At 38.6% G+C, this 25,317-nt stretch overlaps 3 protein-coding genes across 3 annotated transcripts in view; 2 read left to right on the top strand and 1 right to left on the bottom strand.

The window, feature by feature from the left end:
- The first annotated feature begins 653 nt into the window (after positions 1-653).
- LOC120414155 (uncharacterized) lies at positions 654-2,164 on the top strand. The gene is made up of 3 exons (XM_039575195.2): positions 654-878; positions 945-1,124; positions 1,245-2,164. The coding sequence occupies exons 1-3, from the start codon at positions 706-708 to the stop codon at positions 2,140-2,142; spliced, it is 1,251 nt and encodes a 416-aa protein (XP_039431129.2). The 5' UTR covers positions 654-705; the 3' UTR covers positions 2,143-2,164.
- A 6,151-nt stretch (positions 2,165-8,315) lies between these two features.
- LOC128093453 (uncharacterized) lies at positions 8,316-10,214 on the top strand. Its single transcript, XM_052710274.1, has 3 exons — positions 8,316-8,814; positions 8,868-9,577; positions 9,633-10,214. Exons 1-3 carry the CDS (start codon positions 8,459-8,461, stop codon positions 9,827-9,829), a joined length of 1,263 nt encoding a protein of 420 aa, XP_052566234.1. The 5' UTR covers positions 8,316-8,458; the 3' UTR covers positions 9,830-10,214.
- Positions 10,215-21,097: 10,883 nt separating this feature from the next.
- The window catches only part of LOC120414175 (DDB1- and CUL4-associated factor 10 homolog), a 41,673-nt gene continuing 37,453 nt past the window's right edge, over positions 21,098-25,317 (bottom strand). The window contains exon 6 of the mRNA XM_039575248.2: positions 21,098-22,204. Coding sequence (XP_039431182.1) covers positions 21,449-22,204 — 756 coding nt within the window. The 3' untranslated portion in view covers positions 21,098-21,448. The remainder of the gene's footprint in view (positions 22,205-25,317) is intronic.

Below are 25,317 nucleotides of genomic sequence, written 5' to 3'. Positions count from 1 at the left end.
TATGTGGATGACTAGATGTCTACATTCGCCAATTAGCTCATTTGGAGAGGATTTTTCTTTTTTAATGATTAAAAAATATTAAATTTAATGAATACTCCAAAATAAACTGGGAATGTGCAATCCTAGTATCTACTAAGTATATGAAAGTATGGCATTAGTTTTCATAATATGTATTATGTATTGAGGAATTTTTTTTCAGAAAACATTTTTTTTTAAGGTACCGTACATCGCTGGGCAATCTTAATTATGTAGCTAATTAATTTGAGTAAATCGCATTAGTACCGTGTAATTATAAAATCATTTTAAACTTTTTATTTACTATCAGGCCGTCAGATACCAAATTGCAAATAAATCATACTCTCCACCACGAATAATAATTAGCCTTGGTAACGAGTTAGTGGCAATAGAAATGCTTAGGAATGCTGACTGAATAAGTGACAAACTTATTCTCTTCTCGTTACACAGCTAAAAAATAGATATTATAATAGCATGCATATCAAGTTTTTTTTTAGAAAAGCTATTTCATTTTACAATTTACTTACCAAATAGGCATTTTACACGAAGCCAAATTACATTTTTTTGCTGTGTCCCCTCCTTGACGATATCAGTTGGCTCGCGACTGGCGATATCGTTGTCCAGATTTCATGCTAATATCAGTCCGCAATTGTCTCTCCGCTAAGATAGACTTAAATTTGCCAGTGAAATATGGCTGCCCAGGGGAAAATTCCCGACTATTTGAACCAGGATTTGCTAACTCGTTCGCTGGCAAATGGATTTCAAAACGAGGACGTTATCGTGGATAAATTTGAAATTGCACCGGCAACGGCCGCCGGCGACAACTACATGAGTGATGTTTTTCGAATTAATGTGAAGTATCGGTAAAATGATGCTTAATTTTAGAAATTCATGCGTAATGTGAAATTGACTTTTATTTTCGTTTGTAGTACGTCTTCAAAAACGAAAAATGTCGAGCAAATTTCGTTGGTGATCAAGTGCATGCCAGATGCAGGACAACGCGGTCCAGTTATTGAGGAGTTGAAGGTATACGAAAAGGAGAAGGAAATGTTCGTTAACGTGATTCCTGAGCTGTCTAAAATTGCTAGCAACGAATTCTTCGCTGCAAAGTAAGTCAATGGTAGTTAACGTAACCATTTTTAATTTATTAATTTTTTATGTATTTATTCCGTAAATTTTAGTTAAAGACGTACCTGTTATTCTATAAGATCATTTCTCTACCTCAACAGGTGCTACTATGCAACAACCTCACCGGAGCGCATGCTAGTATTTCACGATCTAAAGTCTCTCAACTTCACGATGGCCAACCGTCAAACGGGGCTTGACTTTGACCACTGTGCCTTAATTATGAAGAAAATCGGTAAATTTCATGCCGCATCAATGCGCTTTTCCGAAAGCCACAAAGACATTCTGGACAAGTATTTCCACTTCAGCATGTTTAACCCTTCGGTGGAAAATCATACCGATTGTATTTCGGTAGTTTTTGAAAATGGTCTAAAAACGTTGATTTCCGTCGCCGAAGAAACGTGGACCGATTTCGATCCGAAAATATTGGCGAAGATGAAGAAACTGCTGCCCGTGTATCTGACGAAGTTGAAAGCCTGTTTGACCCAGGAGTTTGACGATGGATTCAAAGTTCTCAATCATGGCGATTTGTGGTGCAACAACATGCTGTTCAAATACAACAATCAATCCGAAACGGTGGAAGACGTGGTTTTCGTTGATTACCAAATCAGCTACTACTCAAGTCCTGGAATTGATCTGAACTACGCCCTGTCCAACTGTCCCGATCTGGAGACACGTGACCGTACGAGTGAGCTGATTGATATTTATTACAGCTCGTTGAAGGATACATTGGAGGCAATTCAGTTTCCCAGAATCCCAACGCTGGCCGATGTGCACCACGAAATTAAACGGATGGAGTTCTTCTCGCTGGTGTCGGTTATTTCAATTTTGCCCATCGTTATGATGGAAAAATCGGACTCGTTTACACCGTCGTTCGAGGCTATGATTGACGAACAGATGGCCGAGCAAAGCCGGAAGATTCAGTACAGTGGGAAAATGTTTCAGAAAATTGTGAAACCGATGCTGACGAGATTTTACGATCGAAAGTTGTTGGATGTTTAAACGATGATAATAGGTATTATAATTTTTTTTTGCTAATAAATTTCGTAATAGTAATAAATCTTTTAATACTTCTTTTCTTGCCGAGCAAATGTGTCTCTGAAATTCTTAAGCGGTATACGCACTTCGGAAGGAACCGGTCAAGAAAAAATCAAATGGGCAACAGCGGCAGCGCAAGCAAGTTAGAGAGGGTGAAGAAATCGCTCCCTCTCCTTTGTTCTGCTGTTCGAAAAGCTGTTTCTTGACCTCTTTCCTTCCGATCTGCAACTAGCCTTTAGCCACTGTTATGATACAGAAATTCCGAACGGAAGCAGCACGACCACAACAATTTTAACTCCTCGCCATTTTAATCGATTCAAGCTATCCGGGTTGCAAAAGAAAGGTTATTAGCTGGTTTTGCCCTTCTTACTAAAGAAAGGTATAAAGTTTGCATTTTCATTAAAAAAAATACTCCGAATCCTGACAACATAAAATTTGTTTTCAAAGGCTCAAGAAAAAAAGGCCTGTGTGCATCGAATTCCTCGGGAATAAGTTACATAATATTTCCACAAATGGTGGAGTTCAATTTGAGGATTTTGAGATACAATCTAAAAAAAAAACGTTTTTTTCTTTCTTTTGTTGGGCATTTAAATCAACGGACAAAATTTGATTGCTTGCTAGGGTGAAAAAAAATTATATCAGGGATATACCTTCTGACTCGATTCCTTAGGCAAAAATAAGTAACTATGCTCGAACTATGCCAATTATGAGCCAAATCTTTTATGGTTTTTAATAAAGGTCGTTAAAGATAGTGAAAAAGAATCATACAAAAACGTCTTCTTTAAACCGCTAATAACTCGTCAGGGTTAACTCGTATCGTTTTGGGGTCTTCGACAAAGTTGTTTGTCATATTTTTTTTATAAGAATCTCAAACTTGACAATAATCCGACACATTTAATGCCACCTTATGTTGGAATTTTGAAATAATTCCTTCCCTCATATTTTTTTTTTCGATTTTTACCATACAAACTTCAACGATCAATAGCGACCCTTAAACCTTAACCGATTTGGCTAAAAATTGACATAGTTACTTATTTTTACCTAAAGAGGGTATTTCTTAAGATCTTCAATTTTTTTCTTGTCACTTGCTTTTATTGGTATTTTTTGGTGAAAATCTACAAAAAAAATATTACCTAGGACAGAGAGAGTAGAGACAGAATAAAAAAATCGCGAAAAAAGACCCCTAAAAAGTTATTTCAACCATATGTTACTCTTAGAATGAATGGCCCTCAACTACTTTACCTTTTTCCCCTTATAACTGCAAGTCGTCTACCTCGTCTGGATCACCATATGACAAAAAGTTTGAAAAAAAAAACTGACCTCCAAAACAGCATTTCTGGAGCAACATTCAAAAAGGGCGCATAAGCATTTTGACAGCTAGAACTATTTTGCAAATTCCGAGACAACCGGTAACTATCAAACATAATCTGCAGCATTAGAAGGTAGCTGAGAAGGCCGGCTATTGTTTAGCACTTCGAGTTTTGTGAAAAAGTTCCAGCTGTCAAAATGCTTATCCGCCCTTTTCTCGTGTTGCTCCAGATTTTTAGTTATCATTTGGCCTAATAAAATTTTAGGCCAAATTTTAAACTTCAATTGATATTCTCACAGGCCCACTACAATTTTTTTTATGATTGAAAGACGAAACTTTTTTAAAAACCCTTTCTCAAGACCGTAAAGGTCGACATTTCTCGTTTTTTCCTATCTTACGTAAATTTCCTGTAAAATATATTCAGACACCGTGCAAACGATATTTTATGTTATAATACGACTATTTCAAATGTTAGGCTAGATTTTCTGGACATTCATTTTTTTTCTTAAGACGCCTCCAGCTAATGACCTTTCATTTGCGTCCAAGAGAGCTAAATTCGATAGAAACGGCGCGAACTTGATTTAAAAAAAATACGTTTTTTGCAAAAATCGACAATCATGCCAATTTTGTGGAACACTGAACGGCCCGAGCGGTTTAGGCTTTCAGGATTTTTGTGATATTTACTTGTAGAGTCAAAACAGATCAGTAAACTTCACTTATTTGTCTATTACACTTTTTAAAGATTACATTTTTGCGATAACACTCTTAACTTTTACGCGCACGATCACATCACTTTGCATCAGTCATGCAATTTGAACGGAACCCGTTCTGCGTTCGTTCTCTTTCTTCAAAATGAACTGAACCCACAGCGCAGGAGCCATTGCTTTTCGTTCCAAAAACAGAACGTCACTTTTTCGTGCCGTTCTTTTCAAAGTTTGGAACGCGTTCTGTGAACCGCCTGTAGCCAGAGGCTCTCTATGGCAACTGTTTAACTTAAATAAACATTCAGTAGGATTATTTACACAGAGCTTAGTTAGCTCGGTGGTAACATGCAAGTACAGTATTCAAAGGAAGTGAGTTCGAATCTCAAGCTTTTGAAATATTTTTTTTGTGTGGTTGGCTACCAACTTTTTGACGACGATTGAAATTACATTTTATACAAATCAAGCGAAACTCCAACTGGGAGGCTAGGGAGACTAAATGAAACGGTTCAAAAGCAAAAAGCACCCCCAACTTAAATGGAGACAACATCTTATTGCACCGTGATTTAAAAAAAATCCTTGCTTTTCAAGTTCAGGAAAAAAGAGATTCGAACTCACTACCTCTGATTACTAAACCTAATTGTTACCACTAAGCTAGCAGTACTGACATGTAAACGCTTGATTAAAAGTCAATGAAGTTTAGCTAGTCTACTGAGGTCTTTTCAAAGGAAAATGTTGAAGTTCTGAACTGGGTTCTCGGTTCGTTTCAAAAAGGCCTACTGAACGAACGTTTCTTAGGGACGAGCGTTCGTTCTCAGAGCTGTTATTTTTCGTGTTGCTGTGTGAACTGGAACGAACGGAGAACCCGTTCAAAAGCATGACTGCTTTGCATTAAGATCTTCGTCGAGCCAGTTCTCTATGTTGAAGCCAGACTTGCCCTCCAGACCTCTGCGCCGAGCCATGCCAGACCCGAACTCTGCTACGTCCCTGGTTGACTCCACGGCGGCTAAGTCCCGGCGGACTCTTCCCAGCGGCTAAGTCCCGGCGGACTCTTCACGGCGGCTAAGTCCCGGCGGACTCTTCACGGCGGCTAAGTCCCGGCGGACTCTTCACAGCGGCTAAGTCCCGGCGGACTGCGGCCTCCACCGCTAAGTCCGGCTGGACTGGGGCCTCTGCTACTGGTGGCTGCTGGCGGGTCCGGCTGGTCTGGGGCTTCTTCAGGATCTGGAACTGGACTGGGCTTGAACTGGCTGGAACTGACTGGAACTAACTGGAACTAATTGCCCTCCTCAAGAATTTTGGGGTTTTTATAGTCAGTCCCCGAAAACTCTACTAAATTTTGTTCTGCTAAAAGTGGTCCGTTTCGATGAGAAGCATCGATAAACCTCATGAATTAAATTATGCAGACCTCTGCAATTCTTCATGACTTTCCGTATGGTGTAGTGAGTACACCTCAAAATCGGAAGTCATGGGTTCGAACCATTGTCGTGAAACTTTAAATTATGTTATTGGAATATCAAAATTATGTTCCTAAAACATTCTCAAAAATGTTGGTCAATAATGAGAAGGTCCAATTCTCCATTGAACAAACATGCCAATGAATTTGGTTAAGCCACACCCTCAATTTCCTCTGTAGAATAACATCGCACATTCATAATTGAAAGCTTAACCATTTTTTTGATTGCCTAACAATTGGCGAAATTTAATAATGGGCTTTTCAGGTGAGGATGACTCATGATCCACACCTGTACATAAGCTTAATTATTTGTCGCGCAACGCGAGTCGACGGGTAAAATTATTTATGCTTGCGTAAGCGCGCATGGTCAGAACTGTGGTGAGATTCGAAAAATGGACAAATTTAATGATTTAAATTTGAGGTCGCTGCAACACTCTAACACAGCGTAGGTCACTCTAGGAGTGAAACAAATTAGATGGATACTGCTGTATAAAAAAAAGTTGATTATATGTAAACACACTTTATACTACATAACCCTTATAAAATTAAACAAACTGGAGCGTTTAGTATGGTATGTACACGCATCCTGCCTCTCTTGTTGATTCTGTGAACCATTCACCGAATCCCCTCTGCGACGAAATTAACGCAGTAGGGCTGCTCGCTTATATTTTTGCAAAACAGTTTGGGTTTTTCCGTATGTACTGGAATTATCAGTATTTACAAGAAAAGTGCATGGGGCTTAATCTAACCCTTAACTTTCAAGCGTACTTTTATTGGACCAGCTCACCATATATTACCATATATTAGATTAGATTATTTGCAGTAATACCTTTTTTTGCAATTCCGCTGTGAAACTGTCAACTTTTCCAGTCCTTCTGGAGAAACGAAACGGCCTACTTTTCCCTACCAAAAATAACAAAATGGAAAATTAATACCTTTCAATACCAGTGAAATGGTTGCTGAAAAGTTGAACTTTTCAACACTTGTATCGAAAAGTAACATTTGAACGGTGAATTTACAAAAAACATGAATGTTTGACATAAAATTCAACTCTAGAAGCGTTTTTTGGAAATGCAAAAAAATGTTGAAAGCAACTCGTTGCAAAACTTGATTTTATCAGCACTCGTCGTATTTATCCAATTGGTACGACCCGTGCTGAAAAAATTTTCTTCTTTTTGCAACTTGTTGCATTAAAACATTGGCAAATAGTGCTGAAAAAAAAGGTAAAAGGTAAAATTTTCTCTATATTATGATAAATTTTAATGAAAATTGAGATTTCAAAAATAATTCAATTTTTTTTTAATATTCCGTCAGGCGGAATCAAATTGCAATGCACAGTGTTCGGAATGACAATATTAAGTGGAATAAATTGATAACTCCTTTATTTGACGTCCTAGCCAAATGGTGTCTTCGGAAGAGTTGTTGTACTTGATAAGGGCTATCTTTTGAAGTTATTGACATACAGGGTGACGACCTTACAGGGTGTCAACCAAAAACTAACTTTGTTGGATGACGTTGTAGGGCTTTGGCGTCTCCGGCAAAGTTGTAGAGGAGAAAATTTCATGAAAGTTTGTCGAAGGCGCCAAATTTGTAGCTCTTAATCTACTCGAGATATACGCCATTTTTGCAAAAAATGGTCCAAAAAAGCACTTTTTGGTGATAACTCAAAATGTTAGCATTTTAGCGGCCTACTATGTTCTGAAGAGTTGTTTATTACATAAAATTACACATCTTTGCCGAAGACAGCAAAATGTGTTGAGCCTTTATTGAAAGTTATAACCATTTTTATGTGATTTTGAGCCTATTTTCAAGTTGCTTTGTTTCAAAATGGCGCATTTTGGCGCAAAACCGAACAATGCACCTGAAAGTAAACACTTTCAACTACATTTCCTGAAAATATCTCCGTGTCTATCCGTGTCTATTTTTAGATATCTCGATTTGAATTTGACGGTTTTTAATCAATCTATTTATAAATGTTAATTGAAATCATATTGAATACGAGTTGAACATCGGTGAATTGAAGGGTAAATTGATCATTTTTTATGGAAAATACTTTGTCTATGAAAAAAACGACAACCTTTCTAAACTGACCAAATATAAAAGCAAATATTTAATTTTAAACAATTATATAAAATTTTAATTTACATTATTTTTGGGCTAAACATGTTTTTATTCATAATTTTAGAATGTGTGTCATAATTTTAAGCATAAACAATGTATTTTCCATAAAAATCGATCAATTGGAGCCTAACATTTCAAAAGGGCACATAACTTTTGTAAACAATAGTGTATCCCTTTCACTCGAATGACAGTTTACATAAGGTGTGAAAGGGACACACTCTTGTCTAAAAAAGTTATGTGCCCTAATGAAATGGCAAGCACGAATTTACCGATTATTACCCCGTTTTCAATAAGATTCCGCTTTAAAATATAAATAAATGCTCTTATAATTATCACCGTGAAATTGAAGAGTTTTTTTTGCAAATCATGGTTTCAGAATGTCGGTAATTTTCTCGAAAAATTATAATAACAGCTTAAATTACTGCACTTTTACGAGTACTAGTTAATCCGGTGTTTAGCAGTGAACAAACTGTTTGATGGGGCAGATCACGATGAGATGACAATTGTCATTCAAATCTAAAGGTATAAATTACTAGAAGGCGCATGCGGCTCGTTCCCTTCCCGATACTAATGATACATTTAAACGCACATTAGATATCCACTCGAAATCCAACAGTCGCATGTTTGAACAACGTTCTTTTTTACGTTTAGTACTTTAACAACTTTTGGCTTAAGCACTAGCAAAACGAAACCATGGCACTGCTGCTCCCAGCATACCTTAACGAATCTCTGATCCAAACGGCACTTGAGTCAGGACTTGACTATCCTCGCCGAACGCGCGTCCAGCTTCTGCAGTGTCGCTTCCGGTGTGCCACGACCGTGGGCGATAACTACCTGAGTGATGTTTTCAGGGCTTGGGTACGATTTAGAAGGTTGGACGATCAGGACCGCGATGAGGACATTTCGCTGATAGTAAAGTGTATGCCGGCCGATGGCCATCGTGGATCGGTTATAGAAGAGCTTAACGTGTTCGAGAAGGAAGTTCTGATGTTCCGCGATGTGGTCCCGCAGCTGTCGGAAGTTGTCGGGGGAGAGCAGTTTGCTGCTAAGTATAACTAACTTCTTTTTCTGTTGCTTTTGGATACATGTCGCTATATTCCAGACTATATTACGCCACCGAGGATCCAATCCGGATGATCGTCTTTCAGGATCTAAACGCAATAAACTACACAATGACCAATCGTACCAACGGCGGACTTGATTTGAACCATTGTTTGCTTATAATGCGCAAGATTGCAAAATTTCACGCTGCCTCAATGATCATGGCGAGCAAAAGTCCGACAAAGTGTAAAGAATTCGAGCAGGACTTTGGGTACGGTTTCTTGAATCCAAAGGTCTCGCGAGAGAACAACACAGTTATGGGGATATTCACCCAAGGGCTCAGTACGTTGATTGAGTGCGCCAGTACGTGGACCAATCTCGATCCCGTCATAGTGAAGAAGCTTAGGGCGTTGAAACCAGTCTACAAGGAGCGATTGGAGAAATCGTTGAACCAACAATGTCTCGATGGGTTTAAGGTGATGAACCATGGCGATTTGTGGAGCAACAACATGCTGTTCAAATACTGTCCGGACGGGACACCGCAGGACGTTATATTCGTCGATTACCAGCTGAGTTGCTACACGAGTCCTGGCGTAGATCTGAACTACTCGTTGATAAACTGCCCAACGTTCGAGGTGCGTGAAAAGCATCGCGATGATCTGATTGCAGAGTATCACAAAAACCTCACGGCCGTATTGAAGGACGCTGGCTACGAAAAGATCCCATCACTGGCTGATGTTAAGAAGGAAATTCAAAGAATGAACTTTTACAGTAAGTAAAATCAGAGGAAAGTGTAGCAAAATCTAAAAATTCTCAACTCAATCAGGCTTCTTCGCGGCCGTGGCCATCCTTCCGATAGTAACGATGGAGAGCATCGAGTTGGGCTTGGACGTTGGCCTCGATGCGCTGGCGGACGAGAAGAAAGCCGAGCAGCTGCGCTTGCACCAGTACAACGGTGACCGGTACCGGCGCTCGATAGTGGTGCTACTGCAGCGATTCAATCGGGAGGGCTTGTTGGATTAAAACACGTGATTGCATAGATATAGGTATCTTATCTATATGGGAGATACAATTATCATTTAGTTGATAGCTCGTTCGTAGTGGGTATTATGCGTCTATTAAAACGAACCCCATCCAAAGCGCTTGGTCATCTACACACATGAAGCGACAGATTAGCATTGATATATATCTTGACAGGAGGAAATCAACTGCTGGTGATAGTGACTTGCACATGAGTAAATTACATTTCTAGCCAAAGCTCTAGCTCAGGTTAAGGCAAAGTCACGTTTGCTTATCTTATCGTTGTGGGAAACAAAGGAAAACTGGAAGGTAGGTTGAATCTGTTATATTTGCATAAAAATGCACAATAAATATAAAAAAGTCTTCAAAAAAATTGTTTATTATTTGTATAAGAAAACTACTTGGAATTTATCTAATAGTTTAAATACTGCTATGTCTCAAGCAAAAGCTATGTCTATGGTGCTATTTTAAATGTTAGCGTAGATTTATCATATTTAAATTCAAGCAAAAAAATGTAAATGTGCCAATGTGAGTTTGTAAACATAGAGTGTTTCCTGCTCACATCAGTAGATGTATACATTACGAGTAAGCAGGATACACTCTTTCTTTACAAACTCACATTGGAACAGTTACATTGTTTTGCTTGAATTACAGAAAACAACCGTCCAAGAAAAGTCATCTGGTTTTAAAAGAAAAACAACTGCAAACATCAAAAGGAGATATTAGACTATGACACACAAACAAACTCGCAATCTGTCGTGTCTGATAGTTTGCCAAACTCGCAAACTTGTTTTCGGCAAACTTGCAAAAAAAGCAAAATGTATGCAGGCTGACGTTTCTGCAAACAAATGTAGGAAAACAAACAAAACAGGCAAACTGCCAAAAATGCGTATTTGTTTGTTATAGTCGAATACCTCCTTGAGTTGTCGAGGTTTTCAATAGAGTTATTGTCCGTTTCTCTTACAGGTAGTGCACGTCGCGCGGTATTTCAGAATGTGCCGTAGGCATTGTTGCCAGCAATTTTCTGCATTTTTTGTGCAATAAAAACATAGCTGGCAACAATGAACAATGGTCCAGATCGCAAAATGAAGTGGAAAATTGATTTTCCGAAAATGGTGAAGTTTTGGAGCTTTGGTGTCTTGAGAAGAGTTGTTGCAAATAAGAATGAGCAACTTTTAGATTAGTTGAAAATTAGGGTGGTTCACGATTAGGGAGATTTTGAAAATCTGACTTTTCAGAAATATTTTTGGGATCTTTTTGTCTTCTAAAACGTTTTTGGGCTTACCAAGCAACTTTGTCGAAGACACCAAAATTTTATCTCGCAATCTACGCCTTCTACGACCAAATTTAGAGAAAGCATCTGAGCAAACCTTGAAAAATCAGTTTTTTGAACGTAGGAATTCTGGTTTAGTTTTGAAGAAAAGTGATATTGGAGGCACTTTTAGAGCTCTAAAAACCAAACAATTTTATTTTATGGCAAGTCAATTTTGACTTAATGGTCAAAAGTTACAGCCATTTTAAAGTAAAAAGATTCAAATTTAAAACTTAATTATCACTAAAAGGCGCAGGCAAAATTTTATGCGCCAGGTCGCATTCAAACGCTGAAAAAACCTTAGATGCGTTTTTCTTTAAACTCGAAATCTTCATTTGAATATGTCTAATTTCCAAATGAAAATTTTATGAGACTACCCTAACGAAATTCGAAAATTGTAGAACTATATGTTTTTCTATGTTATTTTGCCTGTTGAATCTGCCCTCAGAATTGAGCCAATGTATCAAAATATAGATTTTTGGTCATATTTTGGCTTTATATGATAATTTTACATAGTCACAAAAATACATTTTTTTTGGCTTTCTAGCCACACTGCAAAAAATGTTTCCGATGAATTAAATTAATCAAAAAATAGTAGTTTCCATTCATTTCCACTCCCATAAAACGTTTATCTCCAAGCGAAACTTACGTGGCGAATTTCCCAAATCCTCTTTAACACCTAAACTCTCAAGCTCGAGAAAAAGGGGGAATTTGTATGGAAATTCCCCCTTTTTCTCGAGCTGTTAAAAAAAGTGGAGCAGCGGTGGGGTTCGGTGGAGATGGGATGGGGCTGTCATGGTGTTGAGAATCTGATTCAGGTGGAATTGGTCCTACTGCCAATTTTCAGTTTTTAGGCACCCAAGCAGCATTTGTTGTTGCCAAGCCTTATTTGCAACTAATTCAACACAATCCAATATCGCTGTGGCAACATGTACGCAACACTCCTGGTGACAAAAAAAGCGCACGACAACAACGCGATTGGCAACAATAGCCAGATAGTTGTGAGCTTGTTGCGGCATTGTTTCCTATGCGATGCTCAGTTTTGTTGGAGAAATGGATGATGTTGCAATAATGTAACAAATATGTTGCAAATATGTCACCATTTAGGTGAAATTTTTGGTTGCTTGAAATCAAACGTGCACCCAAAATGATTTCAAGCGCAACAAACTTCTAATTAATCTTTTAATAAATATGTTTCCATTTTGGTTTCGCTACAAAACAAAAATGGATAAGTCTGGAAAAATAAAACTATCGCAGTTTTTGTCGACAACAAACAAAATTGATTTTCTTTAATGTATAGAAGGTTTATGTCTTTGGCCATTTCAGGTTTACCGAGTAAAATTGCATTCTGCTCATGATTTTTGCATGCGCCCTCAATCTTTTTTAAATTTGCTATCTTTTTTGGAGCAATTTTGGTATCAAAATTTTCAAAGCTGGCTAATATATCTGAAAATTATCAGAGCTTTAATACTAGCTACGCAAACGTCAATTTTGTATCAAAAAATTATACAAAATGGGTTAAAATAGCTGAAAATTGATTGTTAAAATATTTTTTTTTCCAATCTACCATCATGGCGCTTGCATGCACAGGGGTGTATTCAGGAATTTTTAATAAAATAAGCTGTATGAAAATTGCTGTTTTTATGCAATATCAAGCAAAACTATGTAAATGGACCACACAAAGGTGTAAACAAATAGTCTACCATGTTCACGTCAGTTGATGTTTACATAAGGAACGGGCAGTATAGACTCTTTGTTTACATTTCGACAATGGCACTAACTTGAATTTGTTTTCATTGAGAATCTAGATAAAATTTAAATTTGCTTCACAAATCACAATTAATTTTGCTCTTAACAGGAGTCGGAAATTTCAAGTCTACCATACATTTTCATGTGTGTACCCATCAAAAATCAAACCATCCACATTAACGACCCCCGGGTCTTTTGTGGTCTCTATTGCAAGTTTCTGCTCGAACCTAGGAGTCCGAAGGCTTGATTGGGGAGAGCACCCAAACCCCAAGTAGCACACTTTGTTCGCCAAAAGATTTCCGAACTTGTTGTTGAACTCATTTACTATGTTTTCCCAACGTCCCTGAGAACTCTTGAACGCTGGAAAAAGCGCACGTTTTTCTGTTGTTGAACATCTCTTAACCTGTTAGAAATGTGCGTGGTTTAATTGAGTTTTACCAGCGCACGTCCTACTTGCATAGAGAACGTTTGTTGAACATGTCATAAGAACTTTTGACTATAAGATTCTGAACCGGGTTGGATAACGTCGTTAGAACCGTTTAACAACATTCTGCCTTTAAGATTCAGGAGGGAGTTAGGCAAACGTTTTTATAACCGTTCAAGAACATATCGTGGCAGACAAGAATGTTAAACAGGCTTTTCATAAAATACGTTCAAGGTGTTCGCTCAAAAGTTTTTTTTTCTTAATTTAATCCTTTATTTGTGAGTAATGTCGCTTTACGATACATTAACTACTAGTTTTTTGGAAATTTATTAGTTTGGACAGGGATACGCCATTTATGAATGATAATAATATAATAATACAATAATACAAAAATATTAACCATAAAAAATCATTCAAATTCCTAATTATGCCTTTGGGGATTTTTTTTTCAATTATGTTTGAGTGCTAATTAACATCGCTTGCTACTATTACTCTACTATTGCTGCTGGTTCCCGGAGCTGCATTTTCAGTTTTCCTTTTTGATGAAGAATGCTCAGGGCAAGTATCGAACCCAAGATCACTCCAAATGTCAAGTCCGGGCGCGCGTCTGCTTCTTTCCACGAGGGGTTATGTTGGATGAGCAGGCCTAAACGTCAATAAGAAGTCTGCGGTCATCTAGGTTTTGCCAAGTTCACTAACAGTTTTCCAAAACTTCTTTCGAACATAAGCTGTTTCTATTTTTAGAACTATCCTTGCTTGTTTCGTCAACATGTCATTTCTCGGTTTTTAGAACACGAACGCGAACTTCACATAAACAACTTGTTTACGAGAAATCCCAGCCGAAGCCAAAGGTCAAATCTACTATGTTATCACGTTTAACAAACTGAAATGAAACATCATGACTGCAAATGTCATTTTGCTTTTCGAGTTCTACAAGCATGTTTCATTGAGGTCCGTTGCTAGATTTGGCATTTGTGTTACACAGCCATGTTGAACAATGGTTTTTTGATCAAAATTTGAACAATTGACCAAATTTTTTGACACTTGTTCAATAATTAACGAATAAAAACACTTATGCAGCAATTGTTCAACAACAAAATAAAAAGGGATGTTTTTCTTGCTACTTGGGCTTCCACCCCAGTGTTTGAACTGACGACCTTTGGATTGCGAGTCCAACCGCCGCCAGCGATTCCACCGGAGTAGGCTTGGTTTGGTGTGTTGTTTGTACTTATGGCATGGAGACGACTCCTACACCTCGAATGACTTAACGGCCTAACAACCAAGGCCGGGACCGACATTTTACTTCCTCATCCGATGGAAGGTTGGAGCAGATGGGAATCGAACCCAGAATCATCCGCTTACAAAGCGGATAGCGTAACCATTCAGCCGAGGCACTGCCACCCATGTACCCATGCAAATACCCAATATTAGATTGTTGTGAACGAGACTAAACACAAGTTTAGTTAATAAAGCTACGGTGATTATTGAATAAGATAAGTGCAGTGCTTCTGGGGACGCGCAGTCCTGTTTTTTCGCGATAATTGTCGTCTCTTTTGTGTCGTTATTTGTGTGCATGGGGTGATTGGTCATAATAATTGAATAATGCCTTCATAAGTGCAGTGCTTCTGGGGACGCGCAGTCCTGTTTTTTCGCGATAATTTTCGTCGTAAATGATCGTAAAAATTTATTCCAACTTTCAGTTTCAGTATTAACTCATCAAACTATCGATTTGAGGGAAAAAGATCGAAGTAAGCCGTGCGCGAGATCGGATGCGTTTTTTCCGATGACGTTTTTTATCCAATTTTTTTTTTGCAAAAGTGAATTATGAAGATTAACGAAAAGGGAATTTTGTGATAAATTCGTCGGGAAGTTTAGTTCGTTCCGGAATTGCCCGAGTTTCATGTGCTCTTCCGATTGGTGTCAACGGTGGCCAACGCAATCGTCAGCGATGCCAACCAGCAGCAAAAGCAGATCGAAGATGAAGGCTCAATGGTCCAGGATTCTACGGTCGATGAGCAAGTTGTAGGTTCAAGCGAGCCGGAGAAAACGCGGTGGCCAACAGGGATCGGTAGGAGCAGCAGTAGTAAATCGGGAGATGGGGTTCTTCTCCCAGTGTAATTCCAAGGTCAACCGTTGGGCCCGACGGTGCTGTTTCCAGTACCAGGTTTTGTCATCTTCGACGTTGGAAGTTCTGCAGATCGCAAGTAAATGAAGCTCAAAAACTAGACTCGACGATATCAACAATTGGTGAGCCCGTTCTTGTTATAAAAACAAATATTCTAACACTTATTCTAACATTCACTCATATCATTCAAGACAACCACGCCCAATTATTACTATATACGTGGTAGGGTGTTCCCTTAGTCGTTCGCTGTGAGTTGTGGATTGCCTGCTTCTCTAATGAAGGTTCGACTGGGGGGGCATGCTTATTAATTTCTCGTCGCTCCATACCCTCAGTGACGTGATGGGAACAAGGGCGTCTATGCAAAGTGTCCCTACACCCGCTACAAATTTCCGGCGCTTGGGGTGGGAAGAGGGAAACCATTTTGTTCTATGCGCCGGTATTTGTAGCACAAAAATTCGTGCAAAAAAACTTATGCACGTGGGTGTACAGATTACGGAGTAAAAGATGATCGAATTGTTCACCTAGCGCTCACATGTGTTCCAGGACCAAGTTGCCTGCGGGTATGGGGATCATACATACATAAATACATACAACTCATCAAACTATCGATTTGATGAAGAGTAAAGCGTCATTTATTTACTATTTTTGAAATTTGCTCGCGTTATCTAAATTGTAAAAACAGTAAAATTATACTGATAAGTCCAGCCCATAGCACTACTGCTCGGCTGGCACGCGTTCGATAAAAATAAACCATTTTAAATAATCAATTATCTATCTTTCCGCAGCCGGCTGCCTAAGATTTAAAAATTTCAACCGATAAACAAAATGCTCATGGTCACATCACTGCCACTCGTGAATCCTGACCTCATACCCATCTACTAACCCCCTCAAAACTCATGTGATACTTTGTCGGAGAAGCAGTCGATTGGGCGGTCTACCACTGGTCGTGGCCGGCGCCGGTATTGATCAGCATGATAGGGGCCTTTGAGAAGTTGCGAAGCGAGGAAAGATAGCACCCACTCATCTTCCACGGCTCGTGGATGTAACTTCTGGAGGTCCTGGTCAATAACGGAGTAGCAACTGCGGGTGGGCACCTATGCTTATGCTTATGCTTATGCTTAAAGCTACGGTGATTATTGAATAAATCTTCTTGACATAGCAACATAAACGAGGTTTCCTGTAACACCAAACCTATTTGCACTACAACCTACATGTCGTGGTGATCTCTAAAGCATGATTTCTACTCGAAAGTTAATGGAAATGTAAGTGCAATTGAGAAAAAATTATTTAAAATGCTTTCTTCTGCGTTTAGAATAAATTTTAGGATGTTTGATTTTTTTCAAAAATCATCTTAATTTATGTAAATTTTCGATGTACAGTGAAATTTTTTTTCGCTAAAATTGTTGTATCGTCAAATCTTTTTTTTTTTAAACTAATGATTGTAAAACAACTGAACTAGTGTAAAAAGCATTTAAAACACTTTTTGCATTCAAATGTTGAAACTATGGCTTTTTATTTATTATTATTATTTTTTGTAAGGTAACCTCCAATAACTCCGAAAAAAGTCTGACAAGAGCTAAAAACAGGGGGCCTAGAAAGGGCGCGGTAGACAGCTGAAAACTGAATTGTACAATTAATAAACTCTTTTGACGTAGTGCTGGTCTTCCACTATCCACTTCCAGTCTTTGCCATAGAGGAGAAAAGCAACTCGCGACAAAATTTTGAGGCTAGGAATTTTGACAGGTATGATTTTCATAAAGTATTCGCCTCCTTTTCTCTCCCACAGAAAACCTGGGAACGAGGTAGCTGTCAAACTAGGCCAAAATGTTAAAGTCACTCACAAAATGAACTTTGAGTGATTTGAGTTCATTTCTGACGTCACGATTTTCTCCCTTATTACAGCATACTGTCCACTGCCTTGATGTTCCCTCTCCGATCCCCGGCGCTATTATTACACAAAAAAAGTTTACCTTGTAGAGCAGCGATTCTCAACGGGGGTACCGGGTCTACTTTAAGGTTGAGATTCGCTGTTTTAGAGAATAGAACCATAGAACATTCACTTCCAAAAATCATGAACACAAGCACTAGACTAAACTTCCAGATAAAAATTGATGAAATTGTTTGCATGACTTTCCAGTGGTCGAATTCACTCAATTCCAAATAAACAAATGAAAAAAGCGTCTTAGTAACCAGTTTCGTTAGAGTGCAAGTGCGAGTGCTATCATTGAAAGAGCAGTGTCATTCGCTAAAATAGCATGCGTGCTAGCCGCTCACCTTCCCTTTCCTGAACCAGAACCGAAAGTCAAAAACATTTAATAAAATTTATGATCCATAGCCTTATTCATAATGTATCGAACATAATAATGCCAATCTTCAAAGTTCTAGGATTTTTATTGTGTTATTTTCATGTTCGATAAAATATTACTTCATTTTAGGCTATAGCCCCCGTTAATCATTATAAAATTGATAAATTGAAATATAAATTGAATAAATGTGATTAGATTAGTGAAACATTCACCCTTAGTACGTCCCTGCTTATTACTCTTTGAGCAAATTGCCACACTTCACTTCTGCTGCAGCAACGTTTCGGATATGTTGCAACAAAGTTGAACATACATATCGAACACCCCAATTTGTGTAACGTCGTGGTAACATAATGGAAACATAACATTTTATTTGTCTAAAGAACTGTCAAACGAAAAAATGTTCTCGTAATTGATGAACTGCGTTTGTCAGGTGTGTTCTAAGCATAGCAGAATAAAACTTCTGGATTGCGGATGGTTCTTGGTGAGTGGTTCCCCTCCTTCTTGTAAAAAAGCAAGTGGGGTGAGGAACCGGGCGCGGGTACCGTCAGCCCAACGCTGGATTCGGCTTTTCCGCACCCCAAAGAGGATGTTGTGTTGGGTGGTGGATCACCTACTGCCGGTCGGAACCGGGAAAGAGTCTCGCTAGGAATAAGGATAAGCAAGGCTGCCCACCGGCGGGAAGCTCAGTGGCTACGGGTAGGCGGCTCGGGATACCCAAGTACGCTTCCCGTGTGTGTGTGCAAAGTTCCGATTTGTATTCAACTGCCGAGTTTTGGAGGTCATCCTGAAAATCACACGGATTATTTTTTGACTGCTTCGGGAAATCCTCCTCATAATAAATAGCAGAATCATTTTATCAATACTGAAAACGATGTTGGCCGATTTATCATAGTCTCATTAAGAATTTTTAGGACGAACTGCATGAAATCGATTTGCAGGCCAAGGATTGATACCTAAGAGCATGCAATGGCACTAACCTTGTTGCGTGCTCTTCGGTTGACGTCCACGTAAGGAGCATCCTGGAAGGAGCGCAACTAACTACATCCGTAGTTCTGTTAGATCATTCGAATTATCTTGATCAGAACAGTATAGCTCTGGTTCCTTGCGAGTGTCCTATTTTCTTACCTCCACGTTGGCTTGGTTTTCATGATGACCTAGCTGGTGGCCTGTGGAAACGGATCGTAAACCTTTGACCACCGCGGGTCAGAGTCGAGACGGCTAGAAGAAAGGGGCGCAACAATGTGGGAAAGGGAAGTAATTTGTGATTGTAGACGGTATTGTTTTGATTCGCAGTATGTTGAGTCAACTGCTGTGGATGTACCTGAAACATCGCACAAAGGGGTTTCTCTCCTCTTCATTCTCAGCTACCACCTATCTCCTATTTTTATTTTGCTCTACTGATTCCCACTTCTTCATTGATTCTTCTATTTAATATCCATCATTTGATTTTGATTTTTCTTACTTTTGATTCTCTTGTCTCTCAAAGCTTTTCCACTATTTTTTACCAATTGATACTGCTTTAACAAACTTTGTGTTTTTCCTTAAAAAATACTTTTCCTCAATGTACTAGTAATATCAAGTCTATTTATCATTAGTCTTTTCTCTTTTGATTTTATTGCGAATTTATTTATTTGAATAATTCTTTATCTGTCCTATAAGTTATCATTACTATAATCTACGCTTGTTTTTTATCTCTATTTATTAACTATTGTTTAATTTTATATCTACTACATACAGCTTCTCATTTTTATTCTTTAAAATACGCTCATCATTCTCTTACTGTTGATTCTTGATTTTTATTGTCTATTGTTTTCAATCTTCACCCTTTTTTCAAACAAGTGAGGTTTGAGCCCTAACTCAATTTATGGAATGGTTAAAGGATTAACACTAATATTACTATTGTACTTTTGATAAACTTTTCTAAAATGCTTATAGGACCAAAAATTGTAACAAAACACCGCGACAAAAGAAATAGCAACATATAAACACGACTCAACACTAGGAAAGATATCAGGAGAAAACAATACACAGTAAAATAACAATAAGTTTTTGAATTCAAACTAAAAATAAAACAGTTTTTGCTTTAATGAAAGTTGAATTAAGGCACACTTTAAATGGTTAGGCGCTTATACTTACATCAAACCCTACGTAATGTACCACCCCCGGCCGAGTTAAAATGCGTAACCGGAAAAGAAGGTGTGCATGCCTGGCACGAACACTCAAAGCGTGTTCTAGCGTGCTGCTCGTACTGACTCAGAGCAAGGGTGAGATGTAGGTGTAAGGGCAGTGCGTGTTCGTCGGGAACCTAGTGCATAAGATCGGTCAAGGCCCGTTCTTACACTGAAAATTGCGAATTGCGAATTGCGAACTGCATGAAATCGATTTCTTTCGCTGAAGTTGTGTTTATATTTACAATGAGCCAAGCAATTAGCTTTATCAAGGAAACATTGCTGCAACATATTCGAAACATTCGCTGCTCAACATGAAGTATGTTTTTTGTTTGTTTCAACATTGATGCAATAATGTCACCAAAACGTTGCATAAATAAACCAAATCAAATTGTTGCCTCAGCAAATAATGGTAACTATTTCATTAAGAACTATGTTTCGATGTTACATTTTCGCGAATTGCAACATTGTTGCTCCTTTGTTGTAACTTAATTGGACTTAGACGTTTTTAGCATGTTGCGCGATGCTGCTTGGGCAGCTTGGCCTTGGATGATCATCGCATAATCATGACGTTACCCATATTGCCCAAATTCGTATGGTTCGGTATGACTTCCTTTGAACCATCGGTGAGGGTACCAATCACTACAGGTTGTAGCCAATTGTTGAGAAATGTAATGTTCAATGAGTAGTATCATAAACCATGAAGTTTGATGCCTATATTACCCAAACTCGGATGGTTTGGTGAATGTTCGTCTAACGGAACATCCCTGAGGGTACCAGCAGCTCCCGGAGTTGGCCAACTGTTGTTGGAATCCCGGAAACTCTACATCATTCCGGCTGTCATGTTTCGGTTTGAGATGCTCCTTGCCTCCAGGCCATCTTTTCCAGGTCGCGGTTGAAGGAGATGTTTACTCCTCGACGTTCAGCGAAAGAATGCTCTCCCTGGACTGACCGAGCTGGGCTAATGGAGACGTATCCCAGTCAACTCAATTCGAAACCTGAAACGGAATGCAATTCTAATCGAATGCGAATTCCGTTTTAAACGGAATAACTGGTACCGTGTTCGTACCGGTTGATGCGTTTGGAAAGGAATTCGAATCGAATTGACTGGGATCAATGAATTTGAAATATTTCGAAAATAAGGATTTTCTTTTGTTCTTTTCCAAGTAAAGATTCTAGGAATGATATAATCTTCAATCAATTTATTTTATGCTGTGATCGTCTGTTATGAAATCACATTTAAACCTTTAAACTGAATATTGTGACTCAACAACGTGAGCCAAATGGGAGGATTCATTGCAGTTCGACAAAACTTAAGTGTATGTAGAAGTTGTTTCGACAAGTATTGAGGACTTAAATTTTAAGTCAGGTTAAAAAATTTATTATTTGTTCACAAAGCATACCGTAGAACATAAGTACCTGAAGGATGGGTTCTCAGTTTATTGCTCGCACACTAATCCGTTCACTCCGGTTCCGGACATACTTTCCGCCGCGTGTCACACTCATAAAAGTATACAAATATAAATTAAACGGCTTGTTTACAGTACCGGTTGGTGCCACACGATTTTTCCCCGCAGACATCCCGATACGAGCAGTGGGAACTTTGGGCTAAACTTACTACTAACGACCACGTCCGAGTGACAGTGCTTTGTCTTGATTTCGTACAGTGGCTTTGGCGCGGCCACCTCGTCCTGTCGGTCCGTAATGAATGGCAGCTCGTTACACTGAGCGTTGAACGCCAACAGTCGGATGCCGTACCCGTGCGGAGAGCAGATTACCCGCCCGTCGGACGAGAAGCACGGTTCCTTGATGAAACCCTTGCCCTTGTTGGGCTCTTCAATGTAGTACAACATTCGGTTCACGTTCACCGTAATGCTCTGCTGGTACTTTTGCTGGTGTTCCGCCGTCGGCAGCGGAATCAACCCGCTCGTGATGCCGTACACGTTGGCCATATTGAGCGACCGGGTGTTCTCGACTCGGAGATTCCGATTCCGGAGCGACACCTCGGCCGCCCAAATGTCCGAGTTCGGCGCAGGGAAATCAATGTTACCCTGGTTGTTTACGCTAATACGGTTACCGTTCGCATTGTTCGGTTCTGCTGGTTCCCCAACAGCCGCGTTTACGAGGGCAGCAGCGGCCGCTACTGCACCTCCACCACCACCACCACCGCCTCCGCCCTCGCCGGCTGTCGAAGCGTCCTGGTTCTGCTCCTGGCCGGCGGCGGCGTCCTCCTCGCTGTCGCTGTCCACGTCGTCGTCCAGCGCGATCTCCTGGATATCATGCACGCAACTCCACTACAAATAGCATCGAAAAAAAAATGAGATTAATCACCTAATTACTTGAAGTATTCAAATCACATAGTTGCATTTTGCCATGAGATGCTATTTTTGGCGCAGCCAACGTGCTTGGAATACCAATTTGCCAGAATTTCAGCGAATTAAACCAAGTTCAACTCTTGACTTTTTTTTGATAAGGTCCTATAAACAAATGTAAACATTGAGTGTATCCCGCTTACTCCGATGGACTTTGACATAAGGTGTGAAAGGGATACACTCAATGTTTACATTTGTTTATAGGACCTTATCAAAAAAAAGTCAAGAACTGACTTCAAAGTTTCAGGAATCTTCTTGATAGGTTTTTTAAACCATAACACCGTCCAACATTTTTTTTTCAAAAATATTTAGACAGGGCAGAATGGTTCTTCTCCAAAGTTTGGAGTTTGTATGGAGAATTAGGACGGTTCGGTTCTTCATTATATTGCATGCAAGCGACGAACCCACCAATTCTCCATACAAACTTTGGAGAAGAACCATTCGAACCTGCCTAATTATTAGCATAGCATAGCATTGGTGTCTACCCGCAGTTGCTACTCCGTTATTGACCAGGACCTCCAAAAAATGCTCCATGAACTAGAGATCCTAAATAGGGAGACTGGACGAAGTGAATTTGACGTACCCAAACAGACGCGAGTTTGACGTATCCAAACGAGCATTTGCCTTTACGCCCAGCAAAACTTATCAGTGTTGCCAAGCTCAAAACATACGTTGCCAGATCGATTTAGCAAGCTTAGACCAGTCTCCCTATTTAGGGTCTCTACCATGGACCACATATGAAAAGTAGTAACCAATCATCACCACTTCGCAACTCGCAAATGCCCCTATCATCATGCTGATTAATCACGGCGCCGGCCAGTGTTGAGTGTTAAGATCACGGGGAAGTGGATGGGAATGTTAGTCCGATACTTGTATGGTGGAGAACGCTAAATCTGCTGCGTTTCCGGCAAAGTATCACATGTTGAAATTGTCGGTTGACATTTAAAAAATCTTAGGCAGCCGGCTATAGAAAGATACCAGTTGTTAAAATTAAAATAAAATGGGACAAACATAAGACGAATATGTAATGAAATAATATGTTATGTTGCAACACAATTACTTTGACGAACTTAACCGGCGGCGTGCCTTCCGATCAACGATGATAAAAGAAGGACTGATATTGTCATTGCTAGCGAGAAATCGGACGGCCAAAGAATACATGAAGCATAAACTTTGTGGACTGTTGAGCACAAGGTTCATGCTCCTCCGCGAGTTAAGCCTCCGGAGTCTTTTTTGACCATTTTTGTAGGTCAGCGTAATTTAAGATACACGACGATACTCCTCGATGTTGTATTGCAAATAAAAGTGATTCAAATTGACTTTTCGCTGTCCATTACTAATTTGCATGTGTGTACTATATCCCATATTATGAGCTCGATTGGACAAAAACTCAAGCATTCCAAGTAGAGGGTGACGATTCTCGAGATTTTCAATATCCCGAGAATCGAGAGTTGAATTTTACAATTTCCCGGGAATTCCCGGGACCCGGGATTTTTTTTCAATTATGCCAAAAGTGCCAATAATTTAAAAAGAATAATTATAAATTTGTTTTTTTTTCAACAATTTTAGTTACAAATAGTTAATAATTATTCAATTAAACGTTAATTTAAGTAAAAACGTTAATTTAAGTAAAAAAGTAAAAAAAATAATATAAAGTAAATTTTAGTAGCCTCATTATTGAGGGACTATTTCTTCCTTTTGATCTTCATTCTGAATCTGTTTATATTTGGACCCAACATTGTAGTTTCAAATGTTTAGAAATCATCATTCGCACTAAGTTATTTTTCAAAAGTTGCATGAACTTATTAATAGATTTTTTGAAGTTAAAATGTAGCAGATATTAAATTTCCTTGCAGTGGCATTTTTACAATATGATAAATAACGACTCAAAACAACAATTTAAAGTTGTTTAAAGAAGGAAAATTAAGATCAACTGTAAATATTCACTGAGAAATTTTTACAGTTGTCAGAAAATCCCGCATGTTCACAATTGCTGTACCTGAACTTTACAATGCAAGAGTTTTTTTTTTTTTTTTTTTTCAAAATATAATTTAATATTAAGGTAGATGCGAGTCACAAAATGACTATTTGGCACCAAAAAAAAAAAAGAGGAGGATATGAAAATTGAACGAGAACGAGATATGAAAAATTAGAGAGCCCAATGTTCTGAACAATTAAGAATTTCTCAATTGTTTTTTTGATTAGTTAAATAATGTTGCTTCGATATTTATGTGCATAAAATTTCCCGGGAATCGAGAGGTCAAAAAATGGTCGATTTCCCGGGAAATTTTTCCCGAGAATTCCCGCTCGTCACCCTCTAATTCCAAGCCACATAAATACGCATTTTTAAAACTTTTAGTTAAAACTAAACCTAACCATTTTGGAATTTTCTAGAATTTCACAAACCGAATTTCCATTGTTTTTATTTTATTTTCAAAACTTTGTCCATCGATTTCTTTTGTCCATTTTGCATCATTTGGGATTTTCTGATCGATTTGGTGTCTTCGGCAAGGTTATGATTAGGTCTAATTAGAAAAGCTTCGAATCTTCGGATAATCGAGGATTTGGATAATCGGAAAAAATTGGTTTTTGGGAAAGTATCAAAAATGCACATCATTTTTAGATGTAAAACTGAATTCTAAATCGAAAAGTAGTTTTGACATTTTTGATAAAGTGCACAGTAACAGCAAATGTTAGGTTAAATTATACACGAAATTATCTTTTTTTCATGTTTTCAAAATGGTTTACATCTTTTTCCATCTTACTTTTTCGGATTTTTGAAATTACGGCTTACATTTTAATAGGCCAATGATTCAACCATGCCTTTTTGATATTTAAGTCGTGAATTAAAGAACTATAAAAAAAACAAATCTGAAAGAGATCCAAAAGTTGAAAAAATTTAAACAAATTTTACTTTTAACATTGACAATCTGATCAATGAAAATTGAGACTCGATTGGGTAGAACTTAGAAGTGACTGCTGGGTGAAAAGTGAAACATGACGTTTCATTTCGCTTTGTAAAATTTAGCTTTTTT

Source organism: Culex pipiens, chromosome 1 (assembly GCF_016801865.2).
Source record: "Culex pipiens pallens isolate TS chromosome 1, TS_CPP_V2, whole genome shotgun sequence".
Classification (NCBI taxonomy): Eukaryota; Metazoa; Arthropoda; class Insecta; order Diptera; family Culicidae; genus Culex; species Culex pipiens.
This window is presented reverse-complemented; position numbering and strand designations above follow the sequence as displayed.